General features: G+C 33.8%; 1 protein-coding gene across 2 annotated transcripts in view; it reads right to left on the bottom strand.

Moving 5' to 3' along the window:
• Positions 1-2,399: 2,399 nt before the first annotated feature.
• PPM1B (protein phosphatase, Mg2+/Mn2+ dependent 1B) overlaps positions 2,400-25,105 on the bottom strand; it is an 87,677-nt gene continuing 64,971 nt past the window's right edge. The window contains exons 3-6 of one of the 2 annotated variants that reach the window (XM_027555146.1): positions 19,168-19,285; positions 15,140-15,251; positions 14,693-14,750; positions 2,400-4,150 (exon numbers count right to left, since the gene is read on the bottom strand). In XM_027555146.1, coding sequence (XP_027410947.1) covers positions 4,121-4,150; positions 14,693-14,750; positions 15,140-15,251; positions 19,168-19,285 — 318 coding nt within the window. In that variant the 3' untranslated portion in view covers positions 2,400-4,120. Of the gene's footprint in view, positions 4,151-4,984; positions 6,047-14,692; positions 14,751-15,139; positions 15,252-19,167; positions 19,286-25,105 lie in introns of those variants that run through there. The other variant, XM_027555144.1, reaches the window with a different exon arrangement.

Raw genomic sequence — 25,105 nt, 5'->3', positions numbered from 1 at the left:
AGAAATCAAGAGGGTTTTTTTGTGGAGGCGGGTAGGAGGGGCAGTGCCGTGCAGCTCACAGGATCTTAGTTCCCTGATCAGGGATCAAACCTGTGCACAGAGTCCTAACTACTGGACCGCAAGGGAAATTCCCAAGTGTGCTTTTAAAAAAACAATCTCCATGGTAAGTTTCCCCAACCTTGCTGAATGTTGAGAAAATCAAAAAATCTAACAACAAAAATTCAGCATAAAACCACAATCCACTTAATCAACATTAAACAAGAAAAGTCTTGTTTTTATTGGGCCAACCTGAAATGACATCTCAGTCATGGTGAATAATTTTATTCAAAATATGAATTTAAAAATTCAATATAGAACCAAGACCTTCTCAAAAGAAGTAACACAAATCTATAACAGAAGTCATCTTAAAAGATTAAAATGATCCAAATCTATGCCATACAAACATCACCAGTTTTCCAAGTTGAAACCCATTACAGGAAACTTCTGGGAGAAAAAAATGCCACAATATAAAGATTCCACTTTGTTTATCTTGCTAAGGATCAGTGTAATGGTAATTACATAAACATCATCTTCTCCCCCAAGTAAATTTCGTATCAAATCTGTATGTCTTCGGATTCATCTACTATTGCACTGTAATGTTGGGAATACTGTCAAGCTGTCCAACAGGATGAGGGCAGCAAATCTTAAAGTCTAGGGATCCCAGAGACTCTTTCAAGCAAGTCCAAGAAATCAAAACTATTTTCGTAATAATACTAGTATTTAGGTCGTCGCTGCCGCCCGGCGCCCGGGACGAGGAGGTGGAGGACGGGAGCGGGCACCGCGGGCCTGGTCTCCGCCCGCCAGTATTTAAAAAAAAAAAAAAACTAGTATTTATTCTTTCTCAAAGTATCAAAATTTGCACTGACTGGGCAAGAGAAATGGTGGGCAAAGCTGCGGGCACCTCAGCATGAATCATGACACTAGCATCAAGCTAGTCACTATTTTCCTTGTACTCACAGAAGGGGAAAAAAGCGGGGGGTGGGGAATTTCAGTTAACAAAGAAAGTCCTAAAAATTTCATTATACCTCTACCCTTGAGTATACATCTTTTTAATATCCTATTATGGTGAAATGAGAAGTGCTGGCTCTACAGCATGCTCAAGTGTGAGACATATGTGCTGAACTAGCGGCCACTTTACATGAACACCATTTTTACTTGAAAGAATGACTGACAGACAGTGGTAATTCAGCATTTTCTCTGAAATGAAGAAAGCCTGTTATATACTGAAAACAACTGACAATATTTGTTGCCAATGATAACATTTCACCTTTCAAATGAAAATTAAAATTTTGAAAAATCTGTATCCATCATCATGAGCTTGACAGCTTTCTAATACTTAAAAAAGATTTTTCTGATGAGATCAGTTATATTAAAAAAAATTATAAACACACCATAATCAGATGCCAATATTCTAGAAAGAACTGCATTAACTTAATGAATCAGTATTTTCCAAATGACCAAGGCATGTTATAAAATCATGCAAATGTCAAAGATCCACTATTTACAATGCAAGACAGATCAAATGGATTTTAATGTAACAGAGAACAAAGCTGACAATAAAGTTTCAGATTTCATATTACAATGAATCTTTAAGAAGCTACCTGCTCTGATGTTCTGATAATGTATCAAAGAGGAATATCCATAATGATCTGAAGATATTAAAATAAAATACTCTTTTCCAATACTTATTTGTGTGAGGCCAGAGTTCATTATATACTGCGAACACAGTGCCACACGGCAACAGATTGAATGCAAAAGTAAATAAGAGAATCCAGTCAACATTCAAGGATTTACAAAAATGAAAACTAGTGCTATTTTTTTCACATTAAATTGTTTAGATTTGGAAAATAATTATTTTAATAGAACATGCTATTTAACAGGTAATGGTTTTATCTTTAATGAATTAAAATAATATGCAAAATTTCTTGGTTTTAACTTCTATACAACACACAAAACCCACAAAAGCAAAAAGTCCTTTGGGATCTTGAATTTTTAGATATATAAATGGGTCCTGATAACAAAAACAGCTGAGAACAGCTAGACTATGGAATTTAGATTAGTAAATACTGAATATGGATGTTTCTTTTGCTAACTCACACAGAATTTTTATTTCCATGGCCACAAAGTCCCCTGAAAAAGATTTCTTAAATCAGTATAAAAATGTTTTTGGAGTGGATAAGGGGTTAACTAGTATTGTCCTACAGAGTTTGGTTAATACCTCCTTGGATTTAATTGTAACTCCCCTACATGGTTTTGTATGAAATTTTTTATAACAAATATTCTAACTATATCAGATGTTTACGATAACATACAAAGCTGAACTTTTATTTTTAAATAGCATACAAAATAGTAATATGTCACACTGTTTTTATCAAGTCTTTATTTAGGTAACAAGTTGGTTATGTTCACTGCATTGTATGAAACATCACAATATCATACTGGAAAGGTACTATCAGTACAGGGTTGGATCAGAGTGGACAGTTTGAACAACAACCATTTTGCATTCTTCATTCCCTATCTTTTAACAACCCCCCCCAAACCCGGTCAAGGGACAAATAGCTTTTAACATCATCATGTAAAGCACTTTAACTTACAAGGCTAAAATCTAAAGAATAAATAAAATATGTTGTGGCAATAATTCCTTTTAGACCAAAAAATCAGGTGCACAATAAATCGAAATGATCAAGAAAGCTGTATTTAAATGTGTGGCTCTCCAGAAACAGCTTCAGGAAAATGTTACAGAAAATACCATGAATTCCATTTCACACAGGACCAGATGATGACTCATTTCAACTAGACACAAGGGCAATTACATCCTGCTGAAACACAATCTGAACAGATAGGAAAACGTTACAAAGCATCCACAACATGTACACCATGTACAAATGGATACATTCATTGCTTCTCCTCCCCCCACGCTCCTTTTAGATAAATATTTCACTCTTCACGTTCAGCATTAACTGGATACATGCAAAACTCAAAAGAATTCAAGAATTCAAGGTTATTGTAAAAATAGAATTAAACTAATAATCTTCAAGTACCTTATGTGACAGCCACTCCGTACCGTGCCCAATGTTATAAAATGAAAGGTTACTGAACCCATGAAAATATCTCTGTAATATTTCCTTAGATCTAAAATAGATAATTTTAAATGTATTTATAGTCATTTCAATGTGATATTCTGAGCTTTTAAAATAACGTAAACAATTAAAAATTATACCAAATTACACAAAACCTGTTGTATCTTAAAAGCTGAAAAATTAAAACTATAGAAACCCACATGTAAAACAAAAATCACAATTTACATTATAAAGGCAAATTTCATCATTTAAAAAAATTTGCAGCAGTGAGATGTCAAAGCAAATTATAAATAGCCATAAATTAATCCATTTGGTTTCAAGAGATTTTTCTAGTGAGAATTGAAGGATGTAGTAGATACATGCATAAAATTTGTAAGGGTTTATAATATTATTGCCAAATACACTTTATGTTGAAGCAGGCAACATTACAATTTGGACATTATTGGAGAACCCAGTTTGGTAATACAGGTAAAATTGGAAAAAAAATTAAATAACAATTAATAATAAATATAAATCCTATAGTAAATTGCTCAAATGAAATTTTAAGCCACAGAGCTGCAAAAGGCTTCCAACTTGGTGAACTGAAAAAAGGAACATCTCATACAGTTCTTTACTCTTACATGCTTATATGTTGTGTGCCTTAGTTAAAAAAAAAAAAAAGTATCTTCAGAGTACAGCTAACTATATTCCCATGCACCTCAGGCATATTCGTTATTTGTGGTGAAATAACTCCATTGGTTTCTAGGGTCAAAAGTTCAATACAGATGTAACCAGTATGTCTGAGGCTGGCAAAAATACTGTAGTACAGGCAATGCTACAAGTGGCAATTACCGGAAAACACAAATATGAACAAATGATGGGAAATGCTAATGATTTTCTGCTCATATCACAAAACGCTGGGAATCCACAAGAATATTTTTCCCTTGTATTGAAGAAAATTGTGATTAAAAGTTTTTTCCCCCAATTTTCAGAATCAAAAGCATTTTAGAAGGTTTATAAGGCTACCATGGGTCTTCTAGATCTCCAGCACCCTACAGGAAGAGAAAAGGAAGAATATTATTACTATTTACCTACACCACTTCCAGGCTGGACTGAATTTCAAAAGAAAACAAAATCAGATGAACAAGTTACCTTCCTTTCTTTGTCTGAAAAGGTACTTTTACAGAGAGAGTTGTGTGTATTGTATACTGTGTGTATACACACATGGATCTATCTAATATAGATAGAAAACTGGTTGGGTTTTTTCCTCCCCTTTCCACCAAATGACTTCCTCTTTCTCAAACCACTTAAAAATATTCTGGCATTGGAAAAACAGATCAAAACATCAGCTATATACAAAGATTCCAAAGCTTCAACTTATGGTACCTTAAGCAACTTTAGACACATGATAAATATAAAACATGAAAAAGCAAAGTTAAAATGTTCTACATACACAATTGTTTTAAAAAATACTCTAATGTGACTTAGTTGTTTGTATTTTAAAAACTCATTTTAGCAAAGTCAAGCTCGTATCTGCCACCACTATTTAAAATATCTTATACTTCTTGCATTACTAATCTCTGATGAACACTTCTAGCAAAACTCAGTCTTGCAATCTTTAAAAAGCTCATCATGACAACCTTCTGACATGTTTACATGTGTTCATACTGTCCAAAGATTAATATTTTGTGTCACAAGGGGGTTAAGAAACAGAACAGATTTACTGTGAGTAACCTAGACTTCTCAAAATTTTTTTAATTAATGAAAAATGCACCAAACCAAAAGTTTTCTAAGTTTTATATAGATACAAATGAAATTCAAATTATTTTTCCAATATACCAAACCTGGTTGTTTTTTAAAAAAATTAAAAATAAGTACAACATGCATAGGTTATTCCACATCACATGCTTTATTTGGACTTAAACATTTATAATTTCATTCTAAACACTTGGTTGACATACATTTGGATGTATGTAGTTAGGCTATACAGAATATACAAACCAAAGCTGGATGAATAATACATAGGTTTTTCAAAAATGATGTTTCATAAAGGATACAGAAAAAGGAAAAATAACCACACATCTGGAATCTCAGAACTACTGAAAAATAAAACTACAGAGAGGCAAAATATAAACAATTCCAAGAACACACAAATTATCATCCTTGAAAAAAGAAATTACAGGACAGCATCTGCCATTCTTTGAAGAACTAAAATTACTAAAGAAAACACAAATTCATTACAAAGCTAACTATGAACGTACTAATATGTGAAGCAGTATAATTCTACATTAACAATTTTTTCCACAGTATAAAGTAATCTTGCTAATCGGTAATTTCTAATCCTTTCCTAGTATGAATTTAACTACTGACTTTAGTAACTGGTAGCCTCATTTCTGGCATACAATATGAAATGACATGTAATTTTATTAAATTCAAAGTACTAGAATATAGCCAATTTTAAACTATCTGATAAAGATGTATGCAAAGGCCTTCTGAAAAAACAAGGCTATAATATATGAATATAATAAAACTAGTTTACCAAGATTTCAAATAACAAAATGGTTATATAAATGCATACATTATACTTCCTAAGAAAAAAACCATCAAATCAAAGATCACAAAAGTATTACCACAAAGTAAAGTCATAACTTTTCACCACTCATCTTTGTCCCTGCATCTTCGGTACAGCTGTCTAATTCAGCAAGATCGCTTTTTGATTCAGTATGGCTTTCCTGCATTGCCACTGTGTTTCCAGCATCACTGTTCGAAGAAGCAGCTGTAGCAGCTTGTTCAGCAGGATTTTCTTCGCCCTCTACTTTAGCTAGCCTGTAACTAGTCAGCATCTCCTCCAGAAGTTGTCGGTAGTTTCCCCTATGATTAATTCTCATTTGCCTGAGAGCTTCCACCAATTTCCCCTGTGATCCACTTTCCTCTGCTTCATCGGAGGCCTTTTTTTAAGATTCAAGACCCCAGTGTCAGTAGACAAACTAGGATATCACACGTATTTCACAACATATCACAGCAAAACACTCATTTCTCTACCATGAGTAATATAGTCTAAGCATGAGAACATTTCATTAAGAATCAAGTGTTACTGTGTCAATTAACAAAAATTTCCAATCGAAATACCTCTAGTTATTTTTAGCAAATGAGCATCATGAACTATTAACGTCTTATTTTACATTGATAAATGTAATCTGAAATTTACTTGCTAGCAAAATTCAACAGCAACACAGCATCTCCTAAAAGCAACTGACTTCAAAAGAAAATAATAGGCTATAATTATTTAGTAACTAAAGGAAATTAGTGTTTAAAGCAATAGGAAAGGACAGAAAGCAGGCCATTAGAACATTAGTTTCTTCATTTCTGCTGAATGACAGGAAGGAGAAGAGAAACAAAATGCAGTATTATATAAACTAAATTTGGGGGAATTGTAAAATTTCTGTGGATAAAAATTTTAATTATTTTTTGTCGTCAAATATTTTACTAAAAATCTCTAGATTAAAATCATTTTAAACATTATAATAAAATATGAATATTAAACTACTCAATTTTTTTTATATTTTACCGAATTTTGTAAAACTGACAGATTTCTCCTATAGTAGCTACTTAACCTTGTTTGCAGAACAAACTCTAATATCCAAGCTGATCATACTGATACGCTGACAGATACAACTCAACCTTATATGTGCCTCCTGACATGATGTGCTAGGGAGGACAAAGCTATGTCTTGTGATCTTGCCAAAAAATGTTTAATTAAGCTAATTCCCAATATAATAAGAAAACAGGGAACACAGAATTATGTGAAAAAACACCACAAGGAAACTATCATATGATCCAGAATATAGGACATCCTATTAAAAGCTGGCTTAGACTTATTTTCAGTGTTAAGGGTAAAAACAAACTGGGAGCTTAGTTAAAGGCTTGCTTAACATGCTTGACCGGTAACAACTGGACTAGACCATGTAACAATTTTAACAGTCTTTCTATGGACAACTGAGAATATGTGGACTTTATATTAGATGATATTAAATTTATTACCAATTTTCTTAGGTATAATAATATAGTAATTATGATTATGTAAACAAATGTCCTCATTCTCAAGAGCTGTGTGCCAAAATATTTAGAGGTAAAATATTTTATCAGCACTTTGCTGTCAAAAGTTCAGTCAGTTAAAAAAAAAAAAAAGGCCAGGAATGTACACATAGAGCAAAGAGAGCAAATATGGTAAAATGAAGATGTCCACTATGACCATTTCAATTTTTCTATACGTTTGGAAGTTTTCACCATAAAATGTTGGGAAAATAAAATACAAAAAGGCTACTGATATAGATCTGATACAAACTCTTAACCATCTTTGGAGGTTGTTACTCCGTAATTCTACAACAAAGGTAATATGACTATAGCCATATAGTAAATGGCAATGCTTATTATTAGAAACATGAGAGCACTTGAGTATTTTTTTTAAGTGTAAAAGCAAGAGATAATACTGTGTACAGCATATGTTTTATGTGTAGGCATATGTGTGCCCATATTCTTTAGGATATTACATGTAAAATGCCTAGGAAGAAAGGAAACACAGCTATATAGAAATGATAATAATGGGTGATGAAGTTTCAGATGCTTTGACTACTCCAATTTTCTACATCAAGCATATTAACTATCAAAATAACTTTTTTTTTTTAATTTGCAAAATTTAGTGTGTGGAGAGAACATAAAAAAATACGGTCTCTTAAGATTTTTCTCCCCCCATTTACCTTTCTTTCCGTACTAAATAAACATTATTTCCCTAAATACAGTTTCTAATTTGAATTCATTCAGGAAAGGTTAAGATGGAACAATGAGTTAAATGCTTGCTGATCATAAACCTTATCAATTTTTAATCAGGTCTTCCAAAAGGAAATTTTCTATTTGAGAGTGTATCACAAAGAACTTTTAATGGAAGGTATAAGACTCCTCTCTGCCCTCCAAATAAAAAGCCCTCAAACCAACAACTACCTTTGACAACTCCCTTGGACACTGAAACAAAATCAAGTGGACAATAGAGAACTCAACCCTGGTTTCACATTAGAATCACCTGTAGAGTTTCTAAAATTATACAGATGCCAAACTCCAAGCCATGGTATTCAGATTCAGTGAGCTGGGATGATTTTCTTAAAGCCTGAAAGGTGATTCTGATACACAGCAAAGGTTGAGAACGACTGATAAACCGTCTTACTTCCCTGAGCTGATTGATAAGGTTGGATCAAAGCTGTTATACGTGGATGTATCTCACACTCCATCTGACATCTAGATCATCACAGTAATCATCTACATTTCTGTGAAGGGCTACAGTAGTGGTAGCTGGGGAGAGAGAAGTAGTTGCTTTATAAAAAGCACACTAAAACCCAAACTCTAAATTCAATAGGAATGGATTTACAATAGCCAATTGAAAAGAATTTGAGTTAATGACCACATTTAAGTCATTCTATATTATAGCAAATTACATTTTCCTATTGTGCTAGACATAGATAGGTGAAACCTTTCCATTTCATCTGATGTTTCAAAATACTGTTATACAACAGTCATGGATTTTCATTAATATCAGAAAATGAATCTATTGTTTAGCTGCACCTTCTTTACCTGAACTCACACAAAAGGTACCTCAGGTTTACACCTCTATCAGAGCAATTCATTTCACCTTGCAACTGTTGACAAGTCTCTCCAGTTGCACTATAAAATCTTTTAGACAAAGATAATTTCTATTCCTTTCTGTATCCTCCCAACCACCTAGGGATGAAAAATTAATGCTTGTGCTAAGAACTTAATATACATAATTTCATTTAATCCTTGTAGGTACTCTATTATAATAGATACTGTAACTCTAGTTTTTATAAGCGAAGAAACTAAGGCACAGAGAGATTTAAGTTATTTGTCAGGATGACAATGCTAGGAAGTGACAGAGCTCAGATTTGTCTACAAGTGTAATCAACATCAATGTCCCTCTGAATGTTCTTCTGACTACATTACAGTAACAGTTTTGCAGAGTAAAGCGCCTCATGTAAATAGATGCTTACTAAATAAATAATTAAAATTATTGTTGAGTTGGACCACAAATTATTTCATATTGAAGTCTATAATGTATTTTCTTATAATAGAAAAATTAATGAAATTACAGGACAAAAAAATCATATTAGATGGGACAGTTTAAATTAGTCTGCAAAATAAATTTAAGACAATTACAGACATGGGGATTTAGGACTCTTCCCTCAGATTCTGTTTTTAAGGTTTTACTGTCATCTAGACTAACTCAGCTTGAGAATCAAATTTCCCATTATGAAAACACTGCCTTACACTAAATAAGACCCAGATAAATAGATAAATCAAAAAAGACAGCAAAAGGTGGGTAGGGAAATCTAAGCACATTTTAAAAATAGAATTTAATTAGCTAAAATTCATCTGCAGCAATTTTTTAAAAACATAGTCGCCGTAAGTGAAACTCTTCCAATAGTGGAGAAAACTTAAGGAATGCTAGTACAGATATTTACTGTGTGGTTTTTTCTTTTTTTTGGAGTCCTCATCCCTGCTTGTCAGGTAAAAATAATCTTAAGAAGATTCTCAAATATGACTTCATGAGATACAATTAAGAGTGACTAATAAAGAATCTAATAAATCATATATCATCTCCAAGTATCGTGTAAACTTCAGTCAATCCGAAATAATTTTAAAGAGTCACTTAAAATGGTAAAGACCAAAGCTATGAGGAGTATGTCAAATGACACCTTAAAAAAGTGACTAAAGTTAGTGTGTTTTCAAACAGTTTAGGTAGATCTTCCCCATAAAAAATGCTTTGACAAGTGAAAAAGTAAATGAGAAACAATTTATTAAAAAAACAGTATTCACAAAGTCCTAAAACTGTGATATAAAAATATAATTGATCTATTTGAAATAAAATTAAAAAGATTTGTCTATAAAATTTAGTAATGTGAAAACAGAAAAGGAAGATTTTGGGGGGCTTTAGTTTTCTTTCCTTCCATTCTCAAAATCCAAATACCTTAAATTTTTTAAATTAGAATAAAAGTGTGTATTTAAATGAAAAATAACTAATAAGATACTGGGCTTGACTGCTTAATCTCAACAAGTTTATAAACTATTCATCAAAAATGGAATATTTTAAGACAACTAAACATGAGAATTGGAAATGATTTTTCTTACATGAGAGAGGTGGGGTATAGACACATATGTAACCTCTAAATATCAGAGAGGCTGCATGGAAAGGTATAAAAGGAACAGATGGAGGCACTCGGACTTACGCTCCAATTCTAGCTACTCAATTCATCTAGCTCTGCAGCCTGGGCAAGCTACTCCTTTGCACCAATTCTTAGTCTTCTCTGTAAAGTAAGGATGCTGAGTTACCTACATAGTATGTAGATACAGTTATGCAGATATGGCTTAGCACAAGTAGGAGTTGGGAAAATACAAGTTCCTAAGAATCATCAACTTATATAGCTATTTGATCACTGGTATAATAATTCAAAAGTATTTTAAGTCTCCTTTGAGGGAAGAACTTAACCTTTTGGCGTGAAAAATATAAAGCTCAAATAATAAACTTTCTTACTCATGAGCAACCTCAAATTAGTTTTTAAAATATATGACTTAAAAATAATCTTAGCATACAACTATAGAGAAAGAAACAGAAATGTTCCTTATTTAACTAATATTTACTGAGCTCTCAACATATACCAGACACTGCTAAAGGAGCTGGGGAACAGCCATAAACAAATTGAACGAAGTCCCAGATCTCAAAAGAATTTAAATTAGAGTTATAAAACTAGACTAGCATTTTTTAGATAAACAACAAGGACCTACTGTAGAGCACAGAGAACTATATTCAATATCTTATAATAACCTGTAATGAAAAAGAACCTGAAAAAACTGAAAACTGTGTATCACTGTGCTGTACACTTTAACACAACTCTGTAAATCAACTATACTTGAATTAAAAACAAACTAGCATTTTAAAAGAAGAAAGAGTGGGGGTTATCACAGAGCCCTACGTAATATAACAATAACTTAGAGCAAAATGTAATTTTTTACTTTTTCTGGTCCCCTAGGTTATTATTCTTTTGGGGGTCACAGACTCCTTGGAGGAACTAATGAAAATCAGACATACTCTAATCATTAAATAGTATTTATGCATACACATAAATATATCTGCAAAAACTTTTGGAGGATTCACACACCCCTTTATTAAAATTTCAAGCTTGATTCTTTTCCAGATACTGATTTTAAAGCTGGGAAAGTATCAATATTGCTTACATTAAGAAGACTGAACATATTCCAGAAAGTTGAACAGAAAAAAAAAAGTTAAGTAAAACACTTTAAAATTCCCCTAAATAATGACTTTCCTGAATATATTTTAAATATATTCTGACTTATATTCAACTCAGGTTTTTTAAAAATACTTTTATTAACCAAAAGACTTTTTTTAATATAAGAAAAGTGAATGAATACCCATTTCTGGTACTGCTGGTAAGCATTTATAGCAGAACAATTCTATTCTCTTTGATATAAAGCAGATGTTTTAGGATTCTAAATAATCTTTGATTTACTGTGACTAGCATTTGTATTTTTAAATATCTGAATGAATAATTATTTTTATTTAAAAAATATTTTTAAAATGAGCTCCCCTCCTTCCCATACAACTGTCTCCTCTTCTGTCTTTCTAGCACCCTCCTGTCTTGCCCATTCTGCAAGTTAACTGTATCAGCCCCTGCCACTCTGTACTTCCTGGCAGCAACTTCCACTTGGCACAGATCTGACCAAGCTGAGAAGCATTCATAGAGCACTTCTGTGCTTCAAGTTAAGGCCTAAGAATTTAATCAAACATTATCATTTCTTCAGTTTTCTGTTTCTTTTGTATTTTTTAGTATACTTCCACTTTTGATTATGGTTCAACATTTTTCTAAGGTTGTGATTATTCTGAAAGGGTAAAGTAATGTTTCCCAACATAGGATTGTTTTTATAGTAAACAGGAAGTTTCTCTAATTCACACATCTACCTACTAATGAGCTTACACTTAAGTGTCTCTGTGGTCATGCACAACTACTTGACCCCTAGCATGTTTTCCACCTAACACTGCATATGTCTCTAACAAATGAGAATGCCAGGTACTCCTTTGAGTCTGCCATTCTCACACCGTAAACACGCAGTGGCTCCTCACTCTGAAATATAAAGTCAAAGGTGTCTCCAATCTCTTCAAAAATACTTCTGGCATTTTGAATTCTTATTTTTCACCATAGCAGTTTCCTGCTCTAGCCAAAATGACATCCGCTCTTTCAAAGATAGCTTAAACTTTGTTCTTGCCTCTCCCAATCCACATTAACTATAATCTTCTTTTAATTTCTGCCATTCAAACCATTCTTCAAATCTAATCTTATCTCTGAAAATCTGACTGTCCAAGCAATCACTCTACAATTCACATGGCAATCAGTCTATATTTTGCGTTTCTTTTTGTTCTTTGGTAAATGACGTGAAACCTTTTTATTACTTAACTTCTCTGCTTGTATCAACACTGCCGGCTGCATTCAAAGCAGGGATGGGGGACCTTGCCTTTTGTTTCATAATCTCCTCCCACATCAATTCATTACATGGTGGATCATCAGTGTTTATATATAAAGGTGATTAACTATACATTTCCTTGATTTATAATCATATAATAATCACCAGGGCTTCCCTGGTGGCTCAGACAGTAAACAATCTGCCTGCAATGTGGCAGATCTGGGTTTAATCCCTGGGTTGGAAAGATCCTCTGGAGAAGGGAATGGGCACCCACCCTAGTATTCTTGCCTGGAGAATTCCATGGACAGAGACTGGTGGGCTGCAGTCCGTGCGCTTGGAAAGAGTTGGACATGACTGGGCAACTAACACTTTCAATTTCAATTCAAATAATCATCTTTAAGGCCAGTTTTATATCCAGAGCAGCTCTCCTCAGTTTCATGGTTCTGTTGCCTATTTATTCACTGCTTACATAGCTACTATGTATAATACATATTTTCTACTTTTAAAGAAAGTTTAAAATTCATCCTTTCGTTGTTGTTGTTCATCCTTGGTGTATGTTTAACAGAAATTCTGGGTTATAAACTTTTTTGTTTGGAATAAAAGCTGCGAACTTTCTTGAGAGACTAAGAAACCTAGCAAGTATATTATGAAATAATTTTTCAGATTACACACTGGGGCTGCATTTTCAAACATGTGAGGGAACAAAGTAATTATGTGGCTAATAATGAATCAGTAACTACTTGAGGGCTTAGTTCCTCCAACCTTGGTAGTGGCTGCTACGTGGAACCTATAATCTAGCTGAAGAGGTAAGGCTCTCTTTACCTCCCAACTACTACCATCTTTCTTGACATCCTATCCTCACTTGTTTGGTTTGGAGTTGTCTAAATGCATCAAATGACGTTATCTTTATTCTTAAATTAATTTCCACAGCTTTGGACACAATTCTGAATACTTTAGAGGTACCTGACACAAAAGAAAGTCTCAGAATCACTGCTCTAAACCCAGGTATAAATTCTGTTATTAGCAATATATAGTATAATTTTATTCAGGTAACTAAAATGCATTAGTTGTAAAAATTTCCCTTTTAGTCAATGTAACTTTTATTGCTAAGAAAAAAACAAATTATATGATACTGCTGTGCAATAATGAAGCCTGGAAAACAATGCAATTAAAATGACACATAATTACTACCAGTGGCCAATAGTGGTCTCTCAAGACCTGCCAAGAGGAGCTGGAGCATAGAGGCCATTTCCTCTCAATAAGTTTTAGTACTAAGTTTGGCTCTCCTAAATCTTTGAAGCATACATGTTAAAATTAAATTGTTCAGTTTTAGATGTCCAAAAACTTGAAAACTCTATGAGAAGACAGTTATTTGAATTACTAACTTTGAAATTTAGGGCAGTTTTTTTTTTTTTTTTAAAGGCTACTGTTTGGCCTCCTAGTACTAGTATTAAAATAAAATTAAAAACCTACAGAGGAGCAGTTGATCAGTATTTCTAAGGAAGGCAAAGGGACAAAGAGTTTTGCTCTGATGAAGCACAGTAGAGTACAACAAAAAATGGTCATCCCAGTTCAACATGTATACCCAGAGCACAACAAGAAGGCTAGAATGCAATTATTCTCAGGTGTTCAACTGGGCACAAAAGAGGCACTGAAAGGTCTAGTCTATAAAATAAGAGTCTGAAAGGTCTAGTCTGATCACGATCACTAACTTCCAGTGATTGCAGCAGCCTGCTGGAGGAGAAATGGACACATTTAAAAGCACATTCTTTGTTTGCCTCAAAATTAAGATTTAAGGGAGAAGGAGAAGGAAAGGCAAGACACACAGGGAAGAAATAAGTACAGCCCACACAAAAAGGTATTTGATGCCCATTAAATGACAACAGACCTATCTACAAAACAGAACTTTAGCTCTATCTTCCACTTCAATACATCTCCTTAAACTTTAACTGACTCTTTAAAATGAAAAGCAGTCATTGTGTATATGTATATTTATAGCCACTGTTTATATAATAAGATTATTTAAAATACTTAAGAAATAAAACAAAACTTACCCCATCACTTTCTCTATGTGGATTCAGCCTACTATAAACAGCTTCAATAACATGGCGCCTAAAAAAAATTATGCTTTAGTTTTATTAAATTACATAGTTACTAAGCTTCTGCATATTTAAAATAATACTTCATATATCTTGACTACAGTCAAAAATTAACTGTCCCAATAAATACCTGCCAAGAACAGTTTCTGCATTTCACTCAGAATTTGATCCTGCACAATCCATCTGTTCTCATTTACTAAGGGAAGAAGGATCCTCAGCCCCAAAGAATATAATAAATAATGTCTTAAAAAGAAAATCTTTTGGATGAAATTTAAATGTTCTTTTCTAGTATAAGAACTGTCAACCCATTTCATCTTTAGATAATTGATGTACTTCTAACCCCAAATTATTTAATTACTAATTATAAATGAAGTCAAAATTAGTTCTTTTTGTTCTACTTACTTGCCAGCAAGACCTCCCCCAGGAGGCAAATTTGGGATATTTTCTGCAGACAAGATGCGCATGACGTGGGCAAGATCAGGCATCCCTTCCTCACCAGACTTCTCCATAATTTCTGCAGGTTTTTAAGAAGAGTTCCTGAATTAATGTGATAACTCAGAATTCACAAAGTGAAACAAGAGGTACTACTTAGCAATACTATCACAAGGAACAAAAAAAGGTAAGATAAAAAGTTACTTGCATATATATACTCATTCTAGCATTATTCATAAAAGCAAAAACTGGAACATTAAATGTCCAATAAAGGAACAATTAAGAAAACTTCAGAATAGCCACGGAGTGAAATGGCTTATAATCACTACAATGATCCCTATGAACAAGGCACAGCCACATGGAAACACATTTTTTTATATGAAAACACATTATATATATATATATATATTTATATATATATTATATATAAATATAATATAGCATATATTATATGCTGTAATTACAGGAAAAGAAAAGCAATGGAAGGATAAGGATTATAAGGGAAGATTAAAATTTGCTTTATAGGTTTTTGTCTAAACAGTATGTTCTATAATCTATTTATTTTTGCCTTTATGAATCCATTGCTTTATTATTTTCACCAGGTACAATTTATTTAAAACAAAAAAGGAAAATAAATCTCAGAATTTGCTAATACTCTAACAAAATAAAACATTTATATGTTTCATTTATATTTACAATTTCCAGAAAACAGATTCTTAAGGCATGATTTATCTGGCCAGTATCAAGACAATAAACTTCTTGAAAAATCAGACAACGGCAAACTTACTTTTAAATCAGCAACAAAGCAGTGTCCTAAGCAGCCCTCAAGAGGCTAAATCCAAACGGTTTACCATGCATCCCTCACAAGGACCATGACCTTAACTTTTTATTCAACTCTGCTCCTATTCAACTCTGCCCCGACCCCTAGCTATATTGCCAATTGGTCTGAAACACTTTTTAAACCTATTCAACTAACACTTTTGTATGGTTAAAGTGTATTCACCTTCATGTTTCAACCTCATGTGTAACTTTCTCAGATCCTTCTCTGACCCATGCCTGGATAGGAGTGTTGCTAGATACTCCCACTATACATGATATTTACTAGATTACAGACTGTAAACTTCATGAAGGCAGGACTGTGTTTTTCTACCTTACACTCTATCTCTATAGTCCAAGAATTCTCAACTTCAGCACTACAGATGTTTTAGACAATTTTTTTGCTGTGAAGGTTGTCCTGTGCACTGCAGAATGTTAAGGAACATTCTGGCCTCACTCACTGGATGTCAGTGGCACCCTCTCTTTTATGAGACCAAATCTGTCTCCAGACATTGTTGTATGTGGCATGAGGGACAATCTCCCCTAACCCAAACCCACTGCAGTCTAGCACTTCACCAACCAACTTTCACATACCACTGGTACCTCTGCAATCCAATCCTCCCCCACCACCTGTCACCTGCTTCAATGCATGATTTCTAACTGGTCTCTTGGCTTCCTCTCTCCTGTCTCTCTTTACAATCTCTTCTTCACGGAGCAACAGAGAGAGGTCCTTTAAAAAGTCAGATCATGTTACTCTTGCACTCAACATCTTCCATGACTTCCCAACACTATTTAAATAAAGTCCAAAGTCCTCATTTGTGTCTGCAGAGTAGTACATGATCTGCTCGTTAGCAATTTCTCCTAGTCTTTCACTTTTCTACCAGCTCTTTCTAGTCCAGCCATACACTCTAAGCACATTCACTCCTCAGTTCTTATTGCTCCCTTTGCTGGAATGTTCTTTCCCCAAATAGCCACTCTTTCCCGTATACAGTCATCTGCTTAAATGTTTTTCCTCAAAAAGACCTTCCTAACCAATATTCCTTGCTACTGTCTGCCTACTGTTCTGTTTTCTTCTATTAAAAAAATACACACACACACATACTGGTCTCCACTAGATTATAAACTCCATGAGATCAGGGACACATTTGCTTTGTTTTCTGCTACCTTCCCAGTGACTCACATGCTCAAGGACTGCTGAAGTAATGAATACATACAGAAGGCATTCACCAGATATCTAATCAATTTAGGTTAAAGACTATTTAACATTATACCTCTCCTCTGCACACCCAATAAAAACACATACACAGACTTGCCAATATACCAGAACGCTTTCACCTCAAAATTCTAATATCAAATTACATGACTTTAAACCCTAACAGAAATACAGTGCTCTTGAAGAACAACTGCTTCTAAAAAAGAAGTTAGGTACCAAGGCATACTGATCTGTAGTGGCTGCTTTTTCAAGGATTTTAAAGAGCTTTTTAATTGAGTGATTATAATCAAGTGTGTACCACAGGCCCCAAGATCACATCATATTAATACATATTTGTTATATCTGCCATATAACGTATCTTTTGGATAGTTTAAAATCATACAAAATAAAATTAATATTAAATTTTAACAACCCACATTGAGCTGAACTGACCACACATTTAAGAAATTAAAATTTAGCTGTTACAGAAGAGTTAATAAAAGCTACAGTTTGCTGCGGACTTGTGTGCTAGGCACATCACCAAGTACTTAACAAAGTTATCTCATTTATTTAAAACAAACTGTATGGTTGGTGTTTTTACCTTTAGTTCACAATAAACAAACTGGAGCCTTAAGAGAGATTAGGCAAGTTGGTCAAGATCATATAACATGTAATTGACCAAATTTTAGAGTTCTTCCCCAAATGAAAACTATCTAGCTTCTTTTTTGTCAACAAGGAAATTGGACAGTAAGAAACTCTTCCTCGTCTTCTGACAAATGTGAGCCAGCAACCTCCCACCCCAATACACTCGACCTTTCAGAAAATGTATGTTACTAAAAACTCCTATAAACAGCTCCTCTTCATAATTATGACATTATCAACAGGAATGAATGCTTCCAACATGGTCTTCCAAGTGTTTTCACAGGTTCCTTATCTCTCCGTTTCGCTGAAAACACAACTTCACTGACAGTTCAGGGTTGAAGAAATTGCAGACCAACAACAAAAAAATGTTTAGGATGTGCAGACAACTGTAAAGCTAGAAAAGATGAATCAGTCCCTCGCCACCAAATCTGCAAAAGAATGTAGTTTTCTTTTGGTAATTACACATTGGAAATCACCAATCTTTGCATTTCAAAACTTTTACCAATTACTATAGCTACTATACATCTAAAACATGACTCGTAAATAGGCCAAATTCAACAAGCTGACCACACCATAATCATTATATCATTCAAATTTACTATTGAAAAGTAATAATGATCAAGCCATAAGGTGTTAGGAAAAAATATAGGTCAATATGTAACCCTGAACCTGCTACTCAATATTATATAACAACTTAAAATGGGAAAAGAATTGAAAAAGAATAGATACATGTATAAGTGAATCACTCTGCTGTGTATCTGAAACTATCACAATATTGTTAATCAACTTTACTCCAATATAAAATAGTTTAAAAAATATAAAATAAAATTTTGTATTTTGTTAAAAAAAAAAATGTAACCCTGAATTGAGGAAAGAACTTTGTAAGAATGACATTGAGGCAAAATAAATAAGACCGACATGTGTAACTTCATATAAAATAATTTTATATCTGAAAAGTAGCACATATAAAACTAAAGTATTAAACCAGAGATCCTGCCATAGACTCTAAAATGTATTCTCTATCAAGGTAACCACTAAATGAATATTTCAAAGAATGTATAACTAATGAGCAAATGCAGGGATTAACTCAAATAGAAAATACTGATTAACCCAAAAGGGAAGAAAAAAGGGAAAAGAATAGGTGGAACATATGTAAACAACAGATATAAACCCAAACAATTAGCAAATTATGTTGACGTTAAAGAGACTAGTTTTCCCCTTTCTCATTCCTGAATAATGGATTTTTAGTCCAAAATCTATAGGAAGTTTTAAAAGATTTGACAAACAAGGAATAATACTTTTGCTTCTTCTTAAAAAAAAAAAAAAAAAAAAAAGGCATCTTTCTTACCTTCCACCCGTGATTCCAAGTACTTATCCAACTCTGAGTCTTTTCTCATTGCTTCATCTGAGACCTTGGGAGCATTTGAAAAGCAAACTAGTACAATACTCATGTTATCTCGACTTCCCTGTGTATTAAAAAAAAGAAAATAAAAATTATACTTCTACAGTCTATCAACTATTATTTACTTTAAGCAATTATTTAATCATCCAGAATGTACACCTTCAACACATTCATTTTCAAAGAACTATCTGAAGCACTTCCTGAAGAAACAAGGACTCTTAGGTATGGGTAGATGGTAATTATTTTATGATTTCTGAATCTATGCACCTCTTCTTATCTACGTCCATTCCACTACTTGAGAAATGAAGGTATCTTCATACATATTAAATCTTCTACAAACTCTGTTTCCCACTCAAGACTGCATATTCCCGAAGTGACTTAAGCCCAAAATGCATCCTTCCAAAGAAAATATGCATTTTTCCCCCCTAGCTAATTAACCTGCATTGGAGCAATGCTACTGAAACTCACTAAATTGACATGGATGAAAACTGTGCATTATTAGGATACCCAAGACACTAAACTAAACAAGCAGAGAAAAAAGTTAAACTGGAAACTGTTCTAAGGGCATAGTATCAAATGATCAAATAGATACACTGCAGTCAGATGAAATAACTTTTGAAGAAATGACATCAGACAGTTAGTGTCAGGATTTGGAGAGAGCAGCTAAAACTACTAATTGAAGGACAAATTTTACCGCTGCCTTTTTAATCACACCATCACAAAAGATCTATATCAAAAAGGAAACACGGGATATATACTACTCTATTACCACAAGACTATAAGCAATAAAGTTAAAACAGTTTCTTAAAGGCATATTACTTTTACTGACTTTCTTAAAACCAAATGAAACTGTTCTTAGAATAGTGATCTTTTTTTAACTTCTTTTTTTTTTTTTTTCCTATTTACCACTCTCAAAAATTAAGTCAATGGAGGTGGGATTTGCCAACCCAAGTGAAGAGAGCCAACAACATACCCATGCTACTCTTTTCAGTCATCATGGCCAGAATCTAGGTGAGCACTCTTTGGTTAAGACTTGCCACCTTTTGGGGACCCACATGACACAGTCAAACACAGGCAGGCCTTGAAAAACTTCTGCTAAACCTTAACGGAGCAAAGTTTGAAGGCAGTATAGGTTGAGTCTTAAGAAGACTTCGAAAATAGTAATTCTCTGTACAAATTCTTATGCTTTAATAGAATCATCATGAATATATAAATTCTTAATATCTGGGGGGAAAAAATCAGGATTTCCAAACTGGCCCAAATGAATTTTATCACTTAATGAAACCCACCAAAACTTTCATAATGACCTAGTATACACTGGCGGGCACTTCCTGATGGTCCAGTGGTTAAGATTCTGTGCTTCCAATGCAGGGAGTATGGATTCAATCCCTGGTTGGGGAACTAAGATCCACACGCCATGTGGTGTGGCAAAAAAAAAAAAAAAAAAAACTACACTGGCTATATGAATATATATATCATCGCACGCACACACACACACACACATATATATGAAGATATACACACACATATCCCACATATACACTCTATGATTCCAAACAGCAATACATCCCATAGGAATCGGGATTTACCATGTAAATTCAGGTCAGGAAAACTCTTTATACCATAGATACTCAAGAATCAAGCATCACATGAATACCAATGACTTTTTAAAGCAATTTTATGAATAAACAGAATTACCACCTTACATTTTTAGAAATCCAGTTTCTTCTACTCTCTATTTTGTTAACAACAGTGTGAGCATTGTTTACCCATTCTTAATCTATCATATATATATAATTTCCATTAGATTTTTATAAGTTATAAAACATACATCCTATTATTTGGAAAATTAACTAAAAGATAATTTCAAGAAGTTTAAGTACCTGGAGATATTTAAAGAAAATAATTTACATAAACATCTCAGCATGTGTCATTTCAACGATGGTATTTCTATTTCTACATAAAGACGCTACTACTGCTGCTAAGTTGCTTCAGTCGTGTCCGACTCTGTGCGACCCCACAGACGGCAGCCTGCCAGGCTCCCCTGTCCCTGGGATTTTTCAGGCAAGAGTACTGGAGTGGGGTGCCATTGCCTTCTCCGTACATAAAGATGATCTTCCCCTAAATACAAAGTATGGGTGTACTTCATTAATTTTTATATAGCAATTTATATAGCAATTTAAAAAGAGCCTTTCCTTTATGACTCTTTAGTTTTCTAGAGATAAATCATCCTTGCATATTCAGTATACATTTTTTTGTAAAGTCCACAAATGAAATATGCAAAAATCAACTTGAACAATTACAGCAATCAGCCAGATGTTTAAAAACTGATGACTTCAGCACCTTTTCATTTTTTATGACAACAGCACAGCAGCAGTGCTTAAAGGAATCAGAACTATTTTAATAGTTATGGGTCAAAAGCTTGGCGTGCTGTAGTTCATGGAATTGCAAAGAACAGACATGACTAAGCGACTGAACAACAGATCAAAATAACCAGTGCCCCTGCCATAAGTAAGGGTATCTAAAATTAATCAGAAAATAATTTGATGCTGTTAGTTTTAAAGTTGAATGTTGCATGCTTCTGAAGCATTCTGGATCAAGTCCTGAGCACAGCATATGAAATGGTCTGTGAACAGAATCTTATACTACAAAGTTGTAATTCTTTAAATCAATTTTTTAAAATCTGCCACTCACTGTAGTTATTACATTTACAGTGTTCAAAACAGCCAATTTTAAGGAATAGCCCAAATTTCCACCTACCCAAGAAAGATGAAGGCTATCATTACTTCCTTTCTAAAACACTCAATTCTCCCACCATTCCCTTCTCTTGAATCTATATTTCCCTTTGCACAAATTTACCTCTTCATTTCATAATTGTCAGAACTAAAATTTATTGAGGACTGTAAACCAGATACTGTTCATGCACTTGCCAAAAGCTATATTCTTAGCAACTCCATGAAGAAGATTATTACTATCTCTATTTTATAAAATGAAGAAACCCATGCTTTGCACCAAATGGCAGAGCACAACTCAAAACCAAGCTGTCTGGTTCCAAAGAGCCTATGTTCTAATACTGAAACTGTGGTTCTAAACACGGTACCAAAAAGCCCCAGGAAGCCAAATGTCCTCAGAGATATTCTAAATGAGGGAGGGAAGGACATAGCAATATTCAGTATCTGTGAACACTCTAAACTAGTTTGAGGTAGTTCACACTTTTAACATTAGATAGCGCTATAGTCCTCTCAATGACATTCTCTTTTCCCAAAGCGGAGGTTCTAGGAGTTACTGAGATTAAAGTCAAGTCCTCCAAGGGTGGCACTACCCAGTGATTCCAAGGCTTGAGAAGTTGTGCCATATCCAACAGGCAAGCATGTCCTATTATGCAATTATTGTTTTTAAAAGAATGGAATAAATGTTTTTCCATGTATATGTATTATTTTGTTAAATATTATTTGTACACTCATTAAGTTTGGATCTAACTACTTAATACTTATAACTGTTAGATATTAATATGGTTAAGTAGCACTACAAAAAAACTTACTGAGATATTCAGACACCATCAACAAAGAAGGTTTTGGAATTTCTACATTACATATACTGTATTTTTACATCCTTATCTTCCATACTTCAAAAAACCCAGCCACACTCCACTCTAATACCATGTCTACTTTTGCATTATTTATGATTACATTTTCTGAAAACTATAATCAAAAAGCTTCCGAGTTTAGGGTTAAACAACTATTTTAAGGGGTACAGAAGTACATTTTTCCACGTTTTATCAGTGACTTAGATTGATATTGCCTTTTGAAAATGTTATTAATTTCCCTTCAACATAATCCAATTATCAGGTATTATATCTCATTCTTTAAAATAAATAAGCTTCTAATAGGTGGTACATAGACTGATTAAAGGAAATCAAATTATATTTTTAAAAAACTTGAACAAATATTGACTTTTATGATTAAGAAAAACAAAGGGCTAGCAAAGTAACATGCATACATGACCCTACCTTTTATACTTCTATTTTTATGAATAAACACAGAGAATTATTTGGAAGGATATATAACTGTAAACAGTGGCTACCTAAAGGGGATGAGACTGACAAGGAGAGACGTAAAGATTAATAACTTCACTTCAAATATCATCTTGTTTAAATTTTTTTTTATTTTGTAATTACTGAAAAAAGAAAAGGAAGGTCTTAAAAGTTTCCCTTGGGAAAAATTTTTTTCATCAAATCTAATGGGAAACTTTGGTAACATACATGCAAAGCTTAACTCAGAAAGCTTCAATTCTAGACTCTGCTTCAAAATTCATCAAATATCTGACTTACAGCTTCTCTTTATTAAAAAAGTCTTTTATGACAAACTTCCATTTCCTTACTTACAAATTGGAAATAAAAATTTTTACTTTGTTCCCCTCAGAAGGTTACTATGAGGATGAATAAAATGAATGTGATCTATAAAGTTATTAAAGGCCATGCAAATGGCTATTACATATTCTATTCCACGGGCTTCCCTGGTGGCTCAGACAGTAAAGAATCTGCCTGCAATGTAGGAGACCTGGGTTTGATCCCTGGGTTGGGAAGATCCCCTGGAGAAGAGAATGGCAACCCACTCCAGTATTCTTTACCTGGAGAATCCCATACACAGAGGAGCCTAGTGGACTACAGTCCATGTGTCACAAAGAGTCAGACACAACTGAGCGACTGACACTTTCACTTTCATTCTATGCAACCGGAAATTAGTTAGCATAAACACCAGAAATGCTACTAGCACTGGCAATAAAATGGAAAAGCTGCTTCCTTAGGGACCATTTTCCCCTAGAGTTAATTATCTAAATAGGGTAATACCTGACCAGAATCATCCAACTCTTATAGCTTCATATTGCTGAATAGCAATTCTGAAAAATGACCATCATAAACAATAATGCTAGCTACCTGTTACGGTTGTTGTGAAAATTAAATAAATTAAAATGTGTAAAAAGTGCTTAAAAGAGCATATGGCTCACAAAAAGCAATTTATTGATACTACTGTGATTACAATGGTTATCATAATACCCCAACATTTCGTGAGTTAACATATAAAAATCCCTGTAAACTATTAGGGAATGATAAATGTTAAAAGCGTTAGAAAATTTAACACTTATTTATTTATTTATATATAGCTGAGCCCCAAGGCTTGCAGGATCTTAAGTTCCCTGACCAGGAATCAAACCCAGGCCCTGGCAATGAAAATGCCAAGTTATAAACAGTGGATCATCAAGAAATTTCCAACACTTAACTTAAATCTATTATCAGAAAAAATCTTAAAAGCATCTAGTTAAAAATTCAATCTACTCCATTCACACTTTCTCCTAAAGCAGCTAACACCTGGACCTAGAGTATACTTATTTCATACTAAGTGAAATAAGTCAGACAGAAAGACATATCAACGATTGCTTATACGTGGAATCTAAAAAAAAAAAAAAAAGTACAAATGAATCTATTCACAAAACAGAAATTGAGCCACAGAAAACAAACTTAGAGCTTGTTAAGGGAAGGGGGGAGGGATAAACTAGGAGACTGGGATTGACATATACACACTGCTGCTGCTGCTGCTGCTAAGTCGCTTCAGTCGTGTCCGACTCTGTGTGACCCCATAGATGGCAGCCCACCAGGCTCCCCCGTCCCTGGAATTCTCCAGGCAAGAACACTGGAGTGGGTTGCCACTGCCTTCTCCAATGCATGAAAGTGAAAAGTGAAAGTGAAGTCGCTCAGCCGTGTCTAACTCTTCGCGACCCCATGGACTGCAGCGCATCAGGCTCCTCCGTCCATGCAATTTTCCAGGCAAGAGTACTGGAGTGGGGTGCCATCGCTTTCTCCATATACACACTACTATATATAAAA

This window comes from Bos indicus x Bos taurus, chromosome 11 (assembly GCF_003369695.1).
Source record: "Bos indicus x Bos taurus breed Angus x Brahman F1 hybrid chromosome 11, Bos_hybrid_MaternalHap_v2.0, whole genome shotgun sequence".
NCBI classification, from domain to species: Eukaryota; Metazoa; Chordata; class Mammalia; order Artiodactyla; family Bovidae; genus Bos; species Bos indicus x Bos taurus.
This window is presented reverse-complemented; position numbering and strand designations above follow the sequence as displayed.